We start from the raw sequence: 13099 nt of genomic DNA, 5'->3' as shown, positions 1-13099 counted from the left end.
TAGGCATCATGCATTATGAATGGTGTTTATCCATCATTCGTGACATTCGTAATATTACTTAATGCATCTTAATAGCACTCTTAACATTCGTGGAGCAAGTTTTTGTCTGCCAAAAAATCTCTCTCGAATGTCACGATTCACTCTCCATTCATGGAGTTAGCAACGGAGCACGTACTTAGAAATCAATATTTTCTTTCACGCTTGTGCTCAAAGTTGACAGAAACCCACACTGTGCCGTTTCCTACCTGCAGAATGCCATCGAAAAGTCACACAAAGTTGGCTAATCTGTGCTTCAGCTGCCGCTCCTCAATGCACTAAAGTCATTCCTCCTGATGTTTGGGAGAATGAGTTGGAGCCAGAAGGCCCGGATGAGTCAAGGGGAGACCACAGCGGAGCCAGACGTCTTACTGCACACCAAGCCGACGTGGCGGAGTGGCAGACGGTCTTGTCCACAGTTGCCCCATTCTTGACATTCTTATATCTTCCTGACAGAACACAACGATTCCCAATGGTCCGCAACAGGACCGCGGGACACATGTTTGTGACCGTGTGTAATAGTTTGTGCCATTAAGAGTAACATGTGGTCACAGGTCACAATAGACTGACAGAACACTGCCCCGAATCATCAAAGTCCACCAACATTGGTGATCATTGGTGATCATTGGTGATCATTGGTAATCATTGGTGATCATTGGTGATCATTGGTGATCCTCGGCCACACATGTGGGTTTGTGACATTGGTGACTTATCGTCCAGAATGACCTCACTTCATGTAAGTGAAGGTATCAGTGTTGCTCATCCTTTTTTGGCCAATAGATTTAGGGCTTGGTCATGTTTATGGGACACATGAAAGGGCAAGACAGACTTTAGTTTTCTAGCTGAGCACATTTGGGATCGGTGACATGCTTGTTCATGATTTTGTGGAGTTTTAAGTTTAAATACTCTTGCAATAGGAATTGTCTACAATGTTCTGCAGTGTGGCTCTAACATCCCTGGGTGAAATGCTACATGAACGTCAGCAAATACTCACAAATCAAACATTATTTTCTCGCTATTGGGTCAATCCCACACAAAGTGTGAAATGTTGAAAAAGTGCATTGATTCAACTCGAAAGTTACCTCATTATTGGGATTTGCAAAGACGGGTGTTTTAGGAAGCAGCATTTGGACCTTCAACATTCAAGGTTTGTCTGCGACTTTCCATAACCACCTAAATCAGACGCGGAGATCTCTTTGACCTGGCCTCGCACCGAACTTTTGATCGCTTCCCAAATCTATTATCCACCTCCGCCCCTCATCTCCACATCCAGCGAACAGCCTTGGCGCTCTGTCCCATCTGCAACAACAAACAGGGGGCTCTTTGGGAGACGTGCCAGCCCCAGAGAAAGACGCATTCAGTGGGACTGAGAAATCACTGAGGGGGCCCGTTTCCACTGCCTCTCCGGCTCCAAGGCTGGGAGTCAGAGGGGATGGAGGGAGGAAGGCCGTACATCAGCTTTGTTATTACTGCGGTTATCGCGCAGATCAGGAGAGCAGCGATAATAGGGTTTAAATATGGGCTTTCGGAGACATCGGCGGTATATTGCAGGAGAGAATTTTGTTTATGGGGCAGACAGATCAGCAGAAGAGATTTAGCAAAGTTAATGTTGGAGAAGGATGTCTTTGCACTCGTAATAAGGGCTTGTAGCTGCAGGGGAAAAAATGCGCTGCACTTTTGGAAGTCTGTGGCGATGTGGGTAACTTTGTGATGGACTTTTTAAACAGGACCAAACTGGAAGTTCTATTACAATTAGAAATAAAGCCAGAGAAGTCTGCCAGCAGCAAAGTGAGTGGACATTTGCCAAGTTTATGGTGAAGTTTATGAAGTGCTAAGCGAAAAACGAGAGGCGGCAATAGTTAGCTGCCAATCTGTGCCGCCAATCACTCACAGAGCATTCGAACTGGTGAAGTGTCCTGCCCAACGACACAATGAAAGTCTACAGCAGCAGGATCTGAAAAGGACATATCCCACTCTGTTATCTGAGCTACAACAACTACGTTATAAAACACATTCACTCAAGTCTTCCTTTCCAACATCAAGGAATGTTCTAGTCCTTGGTCTGTAATAAAAAGGCCTATAAAAGAAGTTGGAGGTGAAGTGCCTTTGTGTCCTTGGGTCCTTGTGTCAGTGAAGCTTTGAACTGTGGACTTGTGAAAGTGTTGCCTCGTTCGACCGAACTCAAGAAGAGGGACATCAACTCCAAACTCTGGCTGATTCCTTCAATAACAGCCTTTATTATTACTCAAGCTCTCAGACGTACGATGGACAGATGGACGTGTGGAACAGCCTTGGTGCAGATCGCTATTATTTCATTACATCCAGATTCCACATCCTCCGGGTTCGCCCCGCAATATATTTCTATTTTAATGATTGAGAAACATTCCACATCCTGTCTCTCCGCTCTGTGGGCCCGCTGCTGTTCCGCCCCGACAACAATACCCATCAACTCCATTTTCAGCTCCGTCAGAGTCCAGTCAGAGTTCAGATCACACAGCGCAGGAAAGAGAACGCCAACAAAGTAAAGACCCTCTGCACTGCCTTTTAGTTCACAACAATGCTACTATTTTACACAAAACAACCTCCATATTTCCACTGTGGCCACAAAAACAACCACACGGCCCGAATCAGATTTTATTGCACTCATTCACCGCCTCATAACTTTTCTCTGAGTCTGCTCCTCACATGCAGAAGAAAAGAAAAAAAAACACTTGTGTTAGTGAAAGAAACTGGGGCATCTAAATAACCCCATAATAACAACATATGAAGTCTAATACTTGATTTAAGCCTTGGTTTTATAAGTCACATGAAAAACAGACAACACAACAGTGGTGGGCTTCATCAGCAACAGAGACGAGTCAAACTACAGGAGTGAGTGAGCAGTCTGGCCATGTGGTGCACACAGAACAATCTCTCTCTAAATGTGGAGAAGACAAAAGAGATTGTTGTGGAATTTCGAAGAGCGAGGGTCCAGCATGCTCCTCTAACAATCAACGGTGCTGCAGTGGAGAGGGCGACCAGCACTAAATTCCTGGGTGTGCACATCACAGAGAAGCTCTCCTGGACCATGCACACTACATCACTGGTCAAGAAAAGTAATCAGCGTCTCTACTTTCTCCGCAAGTTGAGAAGAGCCAGAGTCCCAGCCTCCGTTATGTGCAACTTCTACGTAGGAACGATAGAGAGCATCCTGACCAGCTCCATCACTGTGTGGTTCTTCTACAGAGGGACGATAGAGAGCATCCTGACCAGCTCCATCACTGTGTGGTTCTTCTACAGAGGGACTATAGAGAGCATCCTGACCAGCTCCATCACTGTGTGGTTCTTCTACTGAGGGACTATAGAGAACATCCTGACCAGCTCCATCACTGTGTGGTTCTTCTACAGAGGGACTATAGAGAGCATCCTGACCAGCTCCATCACCGTGTGGTTCTTCTACATGACACATACAAAATGGAGTTAAGAGAGCTATATGTTTTCTCCTTCTGAACATCTGATCTGATCACATCTGTATTGGAAACAGCCTGACAATAAGGCCCCAGGTTCCATTCCTGCACTATGTAAGGCTGTTTTGTGTGGAGACTGTGGCCACAAAAACAACCACACGGCCCGATTCCGATTTTATTGCACTCATTCACCGCCTCACAACTTTTCTCTGAGTCTGCTCCTCACGTGCAGAAGAAAAGAAAAAAAAAACAAACAGTTGTGTTAGTGAAAGAAACTGGGGCATCTAAATAACCCCATAATAACAAAATACTGCACATAATGCACACTGAGGACTTTTTTTTTTTTTTATGAGATAAATGTCTCTAAAATTGTGATAATATAATTGTAACATTTCTCTAAACACAGTATGTTTCATTCAATAAAAAAGTAAAAAATAATATTTTTAAAGATCAAATTGTGTAAAAATACAACAACAACCAAACATATCCAAAATCTGAACCAAACCAAGGCTATAATGGAATTAAGTTAGGAAAATCATAACCAGAAGAATTTTTTTTTTGTTCAAATGTTTATGTTTTAGGTTGAAAATGTGTAAATCTACTGTGACATAAACAGATGCTCGTCATATAATTACAATATCATGAAAAAGTGCATTTACTTCTGTCATTCAACTGTGAAACTAATATATGATAGACTCATTATATGCAAATATGTATAGCCTTTATTTGTTATCATTTTGATTATTATGTCTCAGCTTGTTAAAAACCCAAATTAAAAATCAGAAAATTAGAATATTTTTTAAATGTAAGCCATAATCATCACAATTATAACAAACAAAGGCTTGACAAATGTCACTTTGCAGTGTGTGATATATAGAGATCGGCCGATGCTGATATCCACCACCAACATTTTGGCCCCCAAAAATATATTTAAATATAAAGAACTCTATCTGTTGTGTTGAAAATAGCTGTTCCGCTTCTGTTATAAACAGAGTGTGAACATCGGCACCACCAGAGCTAAAGCAGCAGAGCCCAGGCACGAGCAGGACTGCATTTTACTATCCCTGCACTTTTCCATGGACATAAACACAGCTAAGCGTCTGGAGCCTGAACTCGCAGCTGCCATTCTGTCTTTGAATCATGCACGGTGGAGAACACTGCACACTCGTGTTTCTACCACCCTCATGTCTTTGCTCTTTGGTAACTTCTCTCTCTCCTCTGCCCACAGGTACAGTGATGACTCCGAACTACCTGCGCTCCCCAAAGATCAGCGTGTCTCCATACTGTAACTGCAGCAACAGCGGCAACAACAAGGACGAGTGTGACAAGTTCACCGAGTTCTTCACTGAAAACACCTGTCTGCGTAAGTCCTTGATACGCCTGCAGCAGGTGTCTCTGTGTCCTCTCTCCTCCTTTCTCCTTCTCTCTCTTCCTCTCGCCTCCTCTCGCCTCCTCTCTCCTCCTCTCTCCTACTCCCGCCTCCTCTCTCCTCCTCCCGCCTCCTGTCTCCTCCTCTCTCCTCCTCTCTCCTACTCCCGCCTCCTCCCGCCTCCTATCTCCTCCTCTCGCCTCCTCTCTCCTCCTCTCTACTCCTCTCTCCTCCTCTCTCGTCCTCTCTCCTCCTCTCGCTTCCTCTCACCTCCTCTCTCCTCCTCTCGCTTCCTCTCTCCTCTTCTCACCTCCTCTCGCCTCCTCTCTCCTCCTCTCGCCTCCTCTCTCCTCCTCTCGCCTCCTCTCTCCTCCTCTCACCTCCTCTCCTCCTCTCTCCTCCTCTCACCTCCTCTCTCCTCCTCTCACCTCCTCTCTCCTCCTTTCTCCTCCTCTCACCTCCTCTCTCCTCCTCTCGCCTCCTCTCACCTCCTCTCTCCTCATCTCGCCTCCTCTCTCCTCCTCTCACCTCCTCTCTCCTCCTCTCTCCTACTCCCGCCTCCTCCCGCCTCCTATCTCCTCCTCTCGCCTCCTCTCTCCTCCTCTCTACTCCTCTCTCCTCCTCTCTCCTCCTCTCTCCTCCTCTCGCTTCCTCTCACCTCCTCTCTCCTCCTCTCGCTTCCTCTCTCCTCCTCTCACCTCCTCTCGCCTCCTCTCTCCTCCTCTCGCCTCCTCTCTCCTCCTCTCGCCTCCTCTCTCCTCCTCTCTCCTCCTCTCACCTCCTCTCCTCCTCTCTCCTCCTCTCTCCTCCTCTCACCTCCTCTCTCCTCCTCTCTCCTCCTCTCGCCTCCTCTCACCTCCTCTCTCCTCATCTCGCCTCCTCTCTCCTCCTCTCACCTCCTCTCTCCTCCTCTCGCCTCCTCTCTCCTCCTCTCTCCTACTCCCGCCTCCTCTCTCCTCCTCCCGCCTCCTGTCTCCTCCTCTCTCCTCCTCTCTCCTACTCCCGCCTCCTCCCGCCTCCTATCTCCTCCTCTCGCCTCCTCTCTCCTCCTCTCTACTCCTCTCTCCTCCTCTCTCGTCCTCTCTCCTCCTCTCGCTTCCTCTCACCTCCTCTCTCCTCCTCTCGCTTCCTCTCTCCTCTTCTCACCTCCTCTCGCCTCCTCTCTCCTCCTCTCGCCTCCTCTCTCCTCCTCTCGCCTCCTCTCTCCTCCTCTCGCCTCCTCTCTCCTCCTCTCACCTCCTCTCCTCCTCTCTCCTCCTCTCACCTCCTCTCTCCTCCTCTCACCTCCTCTCTCCTCCTTTCTCCTCCTCTCACCTCCTCTCTCCTCCTCTCGCCTCCTCTCACCTCCTCTCTCCTCATCTCGCCTCCTCTCTCCTCCTCTCACCTCCTCTCTCCTCCTCTCTCCTACTCCCGCCTCCTCCCGCCTCCTATCTCCTCCTCTCGCCTCCTCTCTCCTCCTCTCTACTCCTCTCTCCTCCTCTCTCCTCCTCTCTCCTCCTCTCGCTTCCTCTCACCTCCTCTCTCCTCCTCTCGCTTCCTCTCTCCTCCTCTCACCTCCTCTCGCCTCCTCTCTCCTCCTCTCGCCTCCTCTCTCCTCCTCTCGCCTCCTCTCTCCTCCTCTCTCCTCCTCTCACCTCCTCTCCTCCTCTCTCCTCCTCTCTCCTCCTCTCACCTCCTCTCTCCTCCTCTCTCCTCCTCTCGCCTCCTCTCACCTCCTCTCTCCTCATCTCGCCTCCTCTCTCCTCCTCTCACCTCCTCTCTCCTCCTCTCTCCTCCTCTCTCCTCCTCTCGCCTCCTCTCACCTCCTCTCACCTCCTCCTCTCTCCTCCTCTCGCCTCCTCTCACCTCCTCTCTCCTCATCTCGCCTCCTCTCTCCTCCTCTCACCTCCTCTCTCCTCCTCTCTCCTCCTCTCACCTCCTCTCTCCTCCTCTCGCCTCCTCTCGCGTCCTCTCGCCTCCTCTCTGTTCCTCTCTTCTCCTCTTGCCTCCTCTCTCCTCCTCTCTCCTCCTCTCACCTCCTCTCTCCTCCTCTCACCTCCTCTCACCTCCTCTCTCCTCCTCTCACCTCCTCTCTCCTCCTCTCACCTCCTCTCACCTCCTCTCTCCTCCTCTCTCCTCCTCTCACCTCCTCTCTCCTCCTCTCTCCTCCTCTCGCCTCCTCTCACCTCCTCTCGCCTCCTCTCTCCTCCTCTCACCTCCTCTCTCCTCCTCTCTCCTCCTCTCTCCTCCTCTCGCCTCCTCTCTCCTCCTCTCGCCTCCTCCTCTCTCCTCCTCTCACCTCCTCCTCTCCTCCTTTCTCCTCCTCTCGCCTCCTCTCTCCTCCTCTCTCCTCTCGCCTCCTCCTCTCCTCCTCTCCTCCTCTCGCCTCCTCCTCCCCTCCTCTCTCCTCCTCTCTCCTCCTCTCACCTCCTCTCTCCTCCTCTCTCCTCCTCTCGCCTCCTCTCTCCTCTCGCCTCCTCTCGCCTATCGTCATACGTCTCTGTGCATCTGAAGACAACCTGCTCTCGCCCTCCATGTGTGTGATCGTACGCGTGAGACATTAGAGGTAAAAAGAGCCGTGCCCTAGTGCACCACTACAGGCTGAATGTGCCACTCACTATAAGGAAAGTTGACTTTTTGACCAAGGTTTGGAGTGGTTATGATGCTGAACACTGCTTTTGTCACTTTTCCCAGGTTTTCTTTTGTCAGGTTCAAATGACCTGTTCAGCTTCGTTCGCGCTGCTGTGTCATAAATGAGACATGAAGTATTGGTCTAAATCTGTTGTCATAACATACGTGTGTGTGACCAATTGGATACAAAACAGATTACGTTTTCTCAGGCCCCCAGTACAAGGCAAGGCAAGTTTATTTGTAGAGCACAATTCATACACAAGGCAATTGTAAGTTACATCACAGTTGCATAAAAATACAAGAAAACTGATAAATCATTAAAACATCAACATCAAATGAATCACAGTAAAAGGCAAGAGCGCAGGTAAAATACTTTCAGTGTCATATTCATGGGCAAAAAGAACAGTTTTCAGCCTGGATTTGAATATCGTCAGAGTCGAGGCCTGTCTCACATCCTCATGAAGACTGTTCCAGATTTTATCTTTAGCCTCACCGTGTTTATTATTGACACTGGGAACCACCAGGAGACCCCTCCCTGAGGTTCTCAGGGCCCGAGATGGTTCAGACGGCTGTAACATGTCAGAGATGGACTTCGGTGCTAAACCATGAAAAGACTTGTAGCAAGCAGAGCGTTTTTATATTCTATTCTCTGAGGGACAGGAAGCCAGTGCAGAGACCGGAGACTGGACTAATATGGTCGTATGTCCTGGTTCTGGATGTTCTGCAGCTCTAACAGTGAGCAGGCCGTTACAGTAGTCTAACCTGCTGGAGACAAATGCATGGATAAGTCTCTCTAAGTCTGGTTTTGACACTATTCCTCTGATCTTAGCCATGTTTTTCAGATGATAAAAAGCTGCTGTTATTGCTGTGATGTGGCTGTTTAAACACCTGCTGGTGTTTCTAACCCCCACAGGGAATGTTTTCCTATATATTCCAATATGATCTGACAACCACCTGAATTTATCTTTAGGGGTCCCTTAACCCAGTGGTTCTCAACCTGGGGGTCGGGACCCCCAAGGGGGTCGCGAGACAAATTTGGGGGGGTCGCCAGATCATGTAGATAAAACATACATACTTTTTTAGTGTGTATTATAATATTTTATTGTGGCATGTGTGTGCCATTATATGTTCATAATTTGATGAATTTTATTTGTTTTTTCTTTGTTTTTAAAGAATTATGTAGGCTAATGTTCCGATTTCTCACAGTGTGACCCGGGCGGGGGGTCACGAACCCCTTTAACAGTTATAATGGGGGTCGCGGCTCCAAAAGGTTGAGAACCAATGCCTTAACCCATATATCCTGTCCATGACATGTAGAATTCTGTGTCCCAAATACAACTCATTTTGTGTTATACTGTATATCACTGTTCAGAGATTTGCTCAAAGGGATTTGGGATCTTGTTTAGTTTTGGAATAAACTACTTTTTATGTAAAAAATCTAAGTCAATGTTTTTTGGGGGTGAACTCAATAAATCTGGCAGGATTGAGATATTACAAAATTCTTCTGAACAAACCTACCAAATATTGTTACATCCACTGCAGATTTTGTTGAAAGAGTCGAAAGAAAAGCTCATTTAGGGACAGACTTTCTGTAACGTCTGCACATGCGCCCTGTGCATATATCTCCCGTCTTTAGCCACTACTGACTCCCATAAAGGAAATGACCATATTTGGATTACAGCGTGATCACGGTTGCCTTTCCTGCTACACATGGATAGCAAACTTGCCAACATTTGATTAAATAAGCTTCTTAAAGGGAGTGTTTGGTTTATTTTCTATTTTCTAAGATGTTTTGGGAGAAATCTAGCTAACAATCTCAACATTGACCGCTGTTGGAAAACTGTATGTTTCCATGTGTCGTGCGTCGACATGTACTGTATAAGGAAACTAGAATTTAATGATGGCGTCTGACACTTGGCCTATGAACACTATAGGTGTCACTGGAGACTCAAAAGCCAAATAGTCCTTTTTGGAATTGTGTGAATTTGCGTAAAAAACATAATCAGAGTTAGTTTAGAATAGGGGCTTCTGTTCACTAAAATACTGAGTGTTTAATTCCATGAATTGCCCTTTTCCTCCACTCTTTTGCGGCCCGTTCCACAGTGCCGGTGCACGGACCTCCTTTGTTTTGCCTGTCTACACTTCCTCAGTCCATCACACCAAATGTACCGGCTCTGCTCTCATTGTTCGCCCCGCACTCCATTAGAGAAGCACTTTGCAGCGCCGCGTGAAAACGCATGTAACCCGACTCGGCACTCGCTTCATTGACAGAAAGCTGCTATTTTAAACCCAAAGAGCACAAAGCAGCCCACGTTCTGGGAAAGAGTGCAGCGGAGTGGAGACAATGGCAGCCTCAATTGCTTTTTAAAAAGGAGAGAAAGGTGATTTGAGCCATTTTCAAATTGAAATAATGGTTTTCTGGCCAATTCATTAGTGAGGCTTCATATCACTGTGTGACACTAAAGTCTACGCAGTTTAAAGGTCTCATCATATGCCTTCGTTTGTCTTTATCCAGTGAAACCACAGCAGTAGAGTGTAGCCAATGTATTTACTCGAGCAAGACTTACTTAAAAGTCGGTTTACCTCTGAGTAGAAGTTATTCCTTTCATTACATGAGTAAAAGTACTCCTGGAGAAGGTCACGTGATGTGAAGCAGGCGGCAGTGCCTGTACAGGGCACATGTAAGTAAGCCTTTAAATGGGCCAAAATGCATGACTTTTTTGTAAATATACTAAAGTAAAATAAAAATACTGACGTACATGTTCTTAATCACACAAAGGGAATATATTGACTAATATCTACTTTACATCAGAAGAAATGATCCACTCTCTGTGCCTATATTGTGCTTCTTCTTTTGTTGAGTATTTGGTCATCATTTTAACTTGATCACTATCACCCAATCAATTGATTGAAAGTTTTATTGAAAACAACAATTAAACTGAAATAATGCGTTTATGCAGCTGATCACATGCCTTTAAAAAGCCGGTGTCAGTGGCTCTCGCAGCGCACCATCGCTCTGAGGTGGGACAGTTATTATGAATGTCTTAGTAGATCCTGAGGGTTATGGAACAAAACAGTCAAGTGGAAGACCCATATAATGTCGCCAGCTCTGAGCCGGAGGATCTGATTGGCTGGCTGGAGGATCCTGGACCCAAATGAAGCCGTTACTGGAGCCGACTGCAGCCCAATAACCATCAGTCTGAAGGGCCTCGAAAACAAAACAAAAAAACTCTTCAAAGGCCTTGTCTCATTGAGCAGCAGAACTTTGGACTTTGGAGAGACGCTAGCGCATGTCTGTGGTAACTAGTAGCCTGCATTACAAACAGTCTGACCCACACAGTGCACCTGAGGAAATCACTTATAACACCAGACTACCCATATAAATGAATAATTTTTGAAATATAACCATTTTGCATTTAAAAGAGCTTATAATTGAGCAGCATCAGCTTCCTGGTTGTAAGCTACGCAGCGGCGGAGTGATCTGCTCGGTTACCGGATCTGCTACATGGCACTTCTACATGTGGATTTCTCAAAGGAGCTTTCTACAAATCAGATATGGCAACGTTTGGAGGACGACCCCATGATTTTGATGAGGTTTTTAGTACTTCCAATTTTCTCAACCCAAACCAAAAAATAATGCAAGTCTGCGGGCGTTTGAAATCCACTTTTTGAGTGAAAGTTTGCGTAGGTCACAGTACTTGTCCTAAAGATCCCAGCTCTGCCCACCACGGTCACCGTCCTCTCTGACCACTGCCCATTAGTGTCAGTTATGCTGCCTCTGTCCTTTGCCTATCGGAGCGTTCGGTATTCTCTCGCCCCTCTCCAGTCTCTCTTACACTCCTCCTCCCGCTCCCTCGCTCGCTCCCTCATTAGGCTGGCTCAGCAGTAAGTGGAGTTGACAAGTGTGCAGCGTTTGACACTCTGGCGCTAAGGGGTCATGACTGGAGAGAAAGTGGCCGAGGCGGAGGGAGAGATGAGAGGATGGCTTCTGTTGGGGCCCTCAGAAGTGCCTTTGTCATAGTCATGGGAGATAATTAGAGGGAACGCCCCATCAGTTCAGAAGAGAGCAAACAAATCTCTACACGTCAAAATATAGTGAGGGGTAAGTGATACAATATGTGAATGGGAGTATGGAGCTGGAAATGATGGGGCTGCGCAGATCAATCCAAGTAGACCAATTTTCTCATTGACTTGTTCACATTTACAGGCGTGAGCGACACTTCCATCTGTTATGTTTTTATTTTAAGTTGCACAGCAGAGGTTCACCTGACTAAAGTGTGTGCAGTGGTGAATGTTTCCTCACAGCCTCCAGTCAGGCTGAGTTTGATTCCCAGGTTTCCTCTGGATGCTCTCAGTATAGTAACTAGTAAATTATGACAGCAGTAGAGTGCTGACGGGTTCTACAAAGACACGGCCGAGATCGATCGGAGCTATTAGCATTAGCTTTCTCCGATGGGAATGCTCTGTGCATCTATTCACATCTGCGACTGCTGAACTTTCCCCAAAAAGTTCAGCAATCCCTACTCTAGCGGCCGCTGCTTTGGAGGCGCTGTACGCGTGGGAGCAGCTTGAAATCCCAACACGTGCAGCATCCAGTGTGTGAAAAGCTTCAGAACGCAGCGCCTCAGACACTCCTATAAACGCGTCCACCATAGACTTTTCATGTAAAGCAGACACCCCTGCAGCTTGAGAACCGTGCGGTCTGAAGTATATTCTCTTTAGCCTACTTTTAAAACATTTCTGTTCTGTAAAGCTCTTTGAATGACTTTGGTCCTGACAAATCACCTTGATTTTCTTATTGCTGCTTCTACTGCATAAAGTTCTTATGGCAGACAGAGCAATATTTTAGACCAGTGTTTTTCAACCTTTTTTGAGCCAAGGCACATTTTTTTCATTGAAAAAATCACGAGGCACACCACCAGCAGACAATTTAAAAAAATCTAGCCCTGTAGCCTATATTCAGTCGTTCACATCAAAGTGTCTTGAATAGGAACACTGTATAGTTTCGCTAACCACAATGCCACAGTCACCGCCACCTGCCGCATCCATGCATCACTAATTCTCTTGTTTCAAAGAAATTAGCGACCTAATATGGAGTATTTATTACATGGTTACTCTACTCTAGACCAGTGTTTTTCAACCACTGTGCCGTGGCACACTAGTGTGCCGTGAGATATTGTATGGTGTGCCTTGGAAAATTATCCAATTTCACCTAGCTGCTTTTTGAAAACAAATTAATTGTTTTCCGCAAATAATGTACCGTTTTCGAGTGTCTGTGCTGTCTAGAGTAGAGAAACCATGTAATAAATACTCCATATTAGGTCGCTAATTTCTTTGAAACAAGAGAATTAGTGATGCATGGATGCGGTAGGTGGCGGTGACTGTGGCATTGTGGCTAGCGAAACTATACAGTGTTCCTATTCAAGACACTTTGATGTGAACGACTGAATATAGGCTACAGGGTTACATTTTTTTTATATTGTCTGCTGATGGTGTGCCTCGTGATTTTTCAATGAAAAAACTGTGCCTTGGCTCAAAAAAGGTTGAAAACCACTGCTCTAGACAGCACAGACACTCGAAAACGGTACATTATTTGCGGAAAACAATTAATTTGTTTTCAAAAAACAACTAGGTGAAA

General features: G+C 46.5%; 1 protein-coding gene across 2 annotated transcripts in view; it reads left to right on the top strand.

The window, feature by feature from the left end:
- The window catches only part of gfra1a (gdnf family receptor alpha 1a), a 176434-nt gene that overhangs the window by 147770 nt on the left and 15565 nt on the right, over positions 1-13099 (top strand). For both annotated transcript variants that reach the window (XM_079559950.1, XM_079559951.1), the window contains one exon: positions 4711-4845. In XM_079559950.1, the coding sequence (XP_079416076.1) occupies positions 4711-4845 (135 nt within the window). The remainder of the gene's footprint in view (positions 1-4710; positions 4846-13099) is intronic.

This window comes from Gobius niger (genome assembly GCF_951799975.1).
Source record: "Gobius niger genome assembly, chromosome: 7".
NCBI lineage: Eukaryota > Metazoa > Chordata > Actinopteri > Gobiiformes > Gobiidae > Gobius > Gobius niger.
This window is presented reverse-complemented; position numbering and strand designations above follow the sequence as displayed.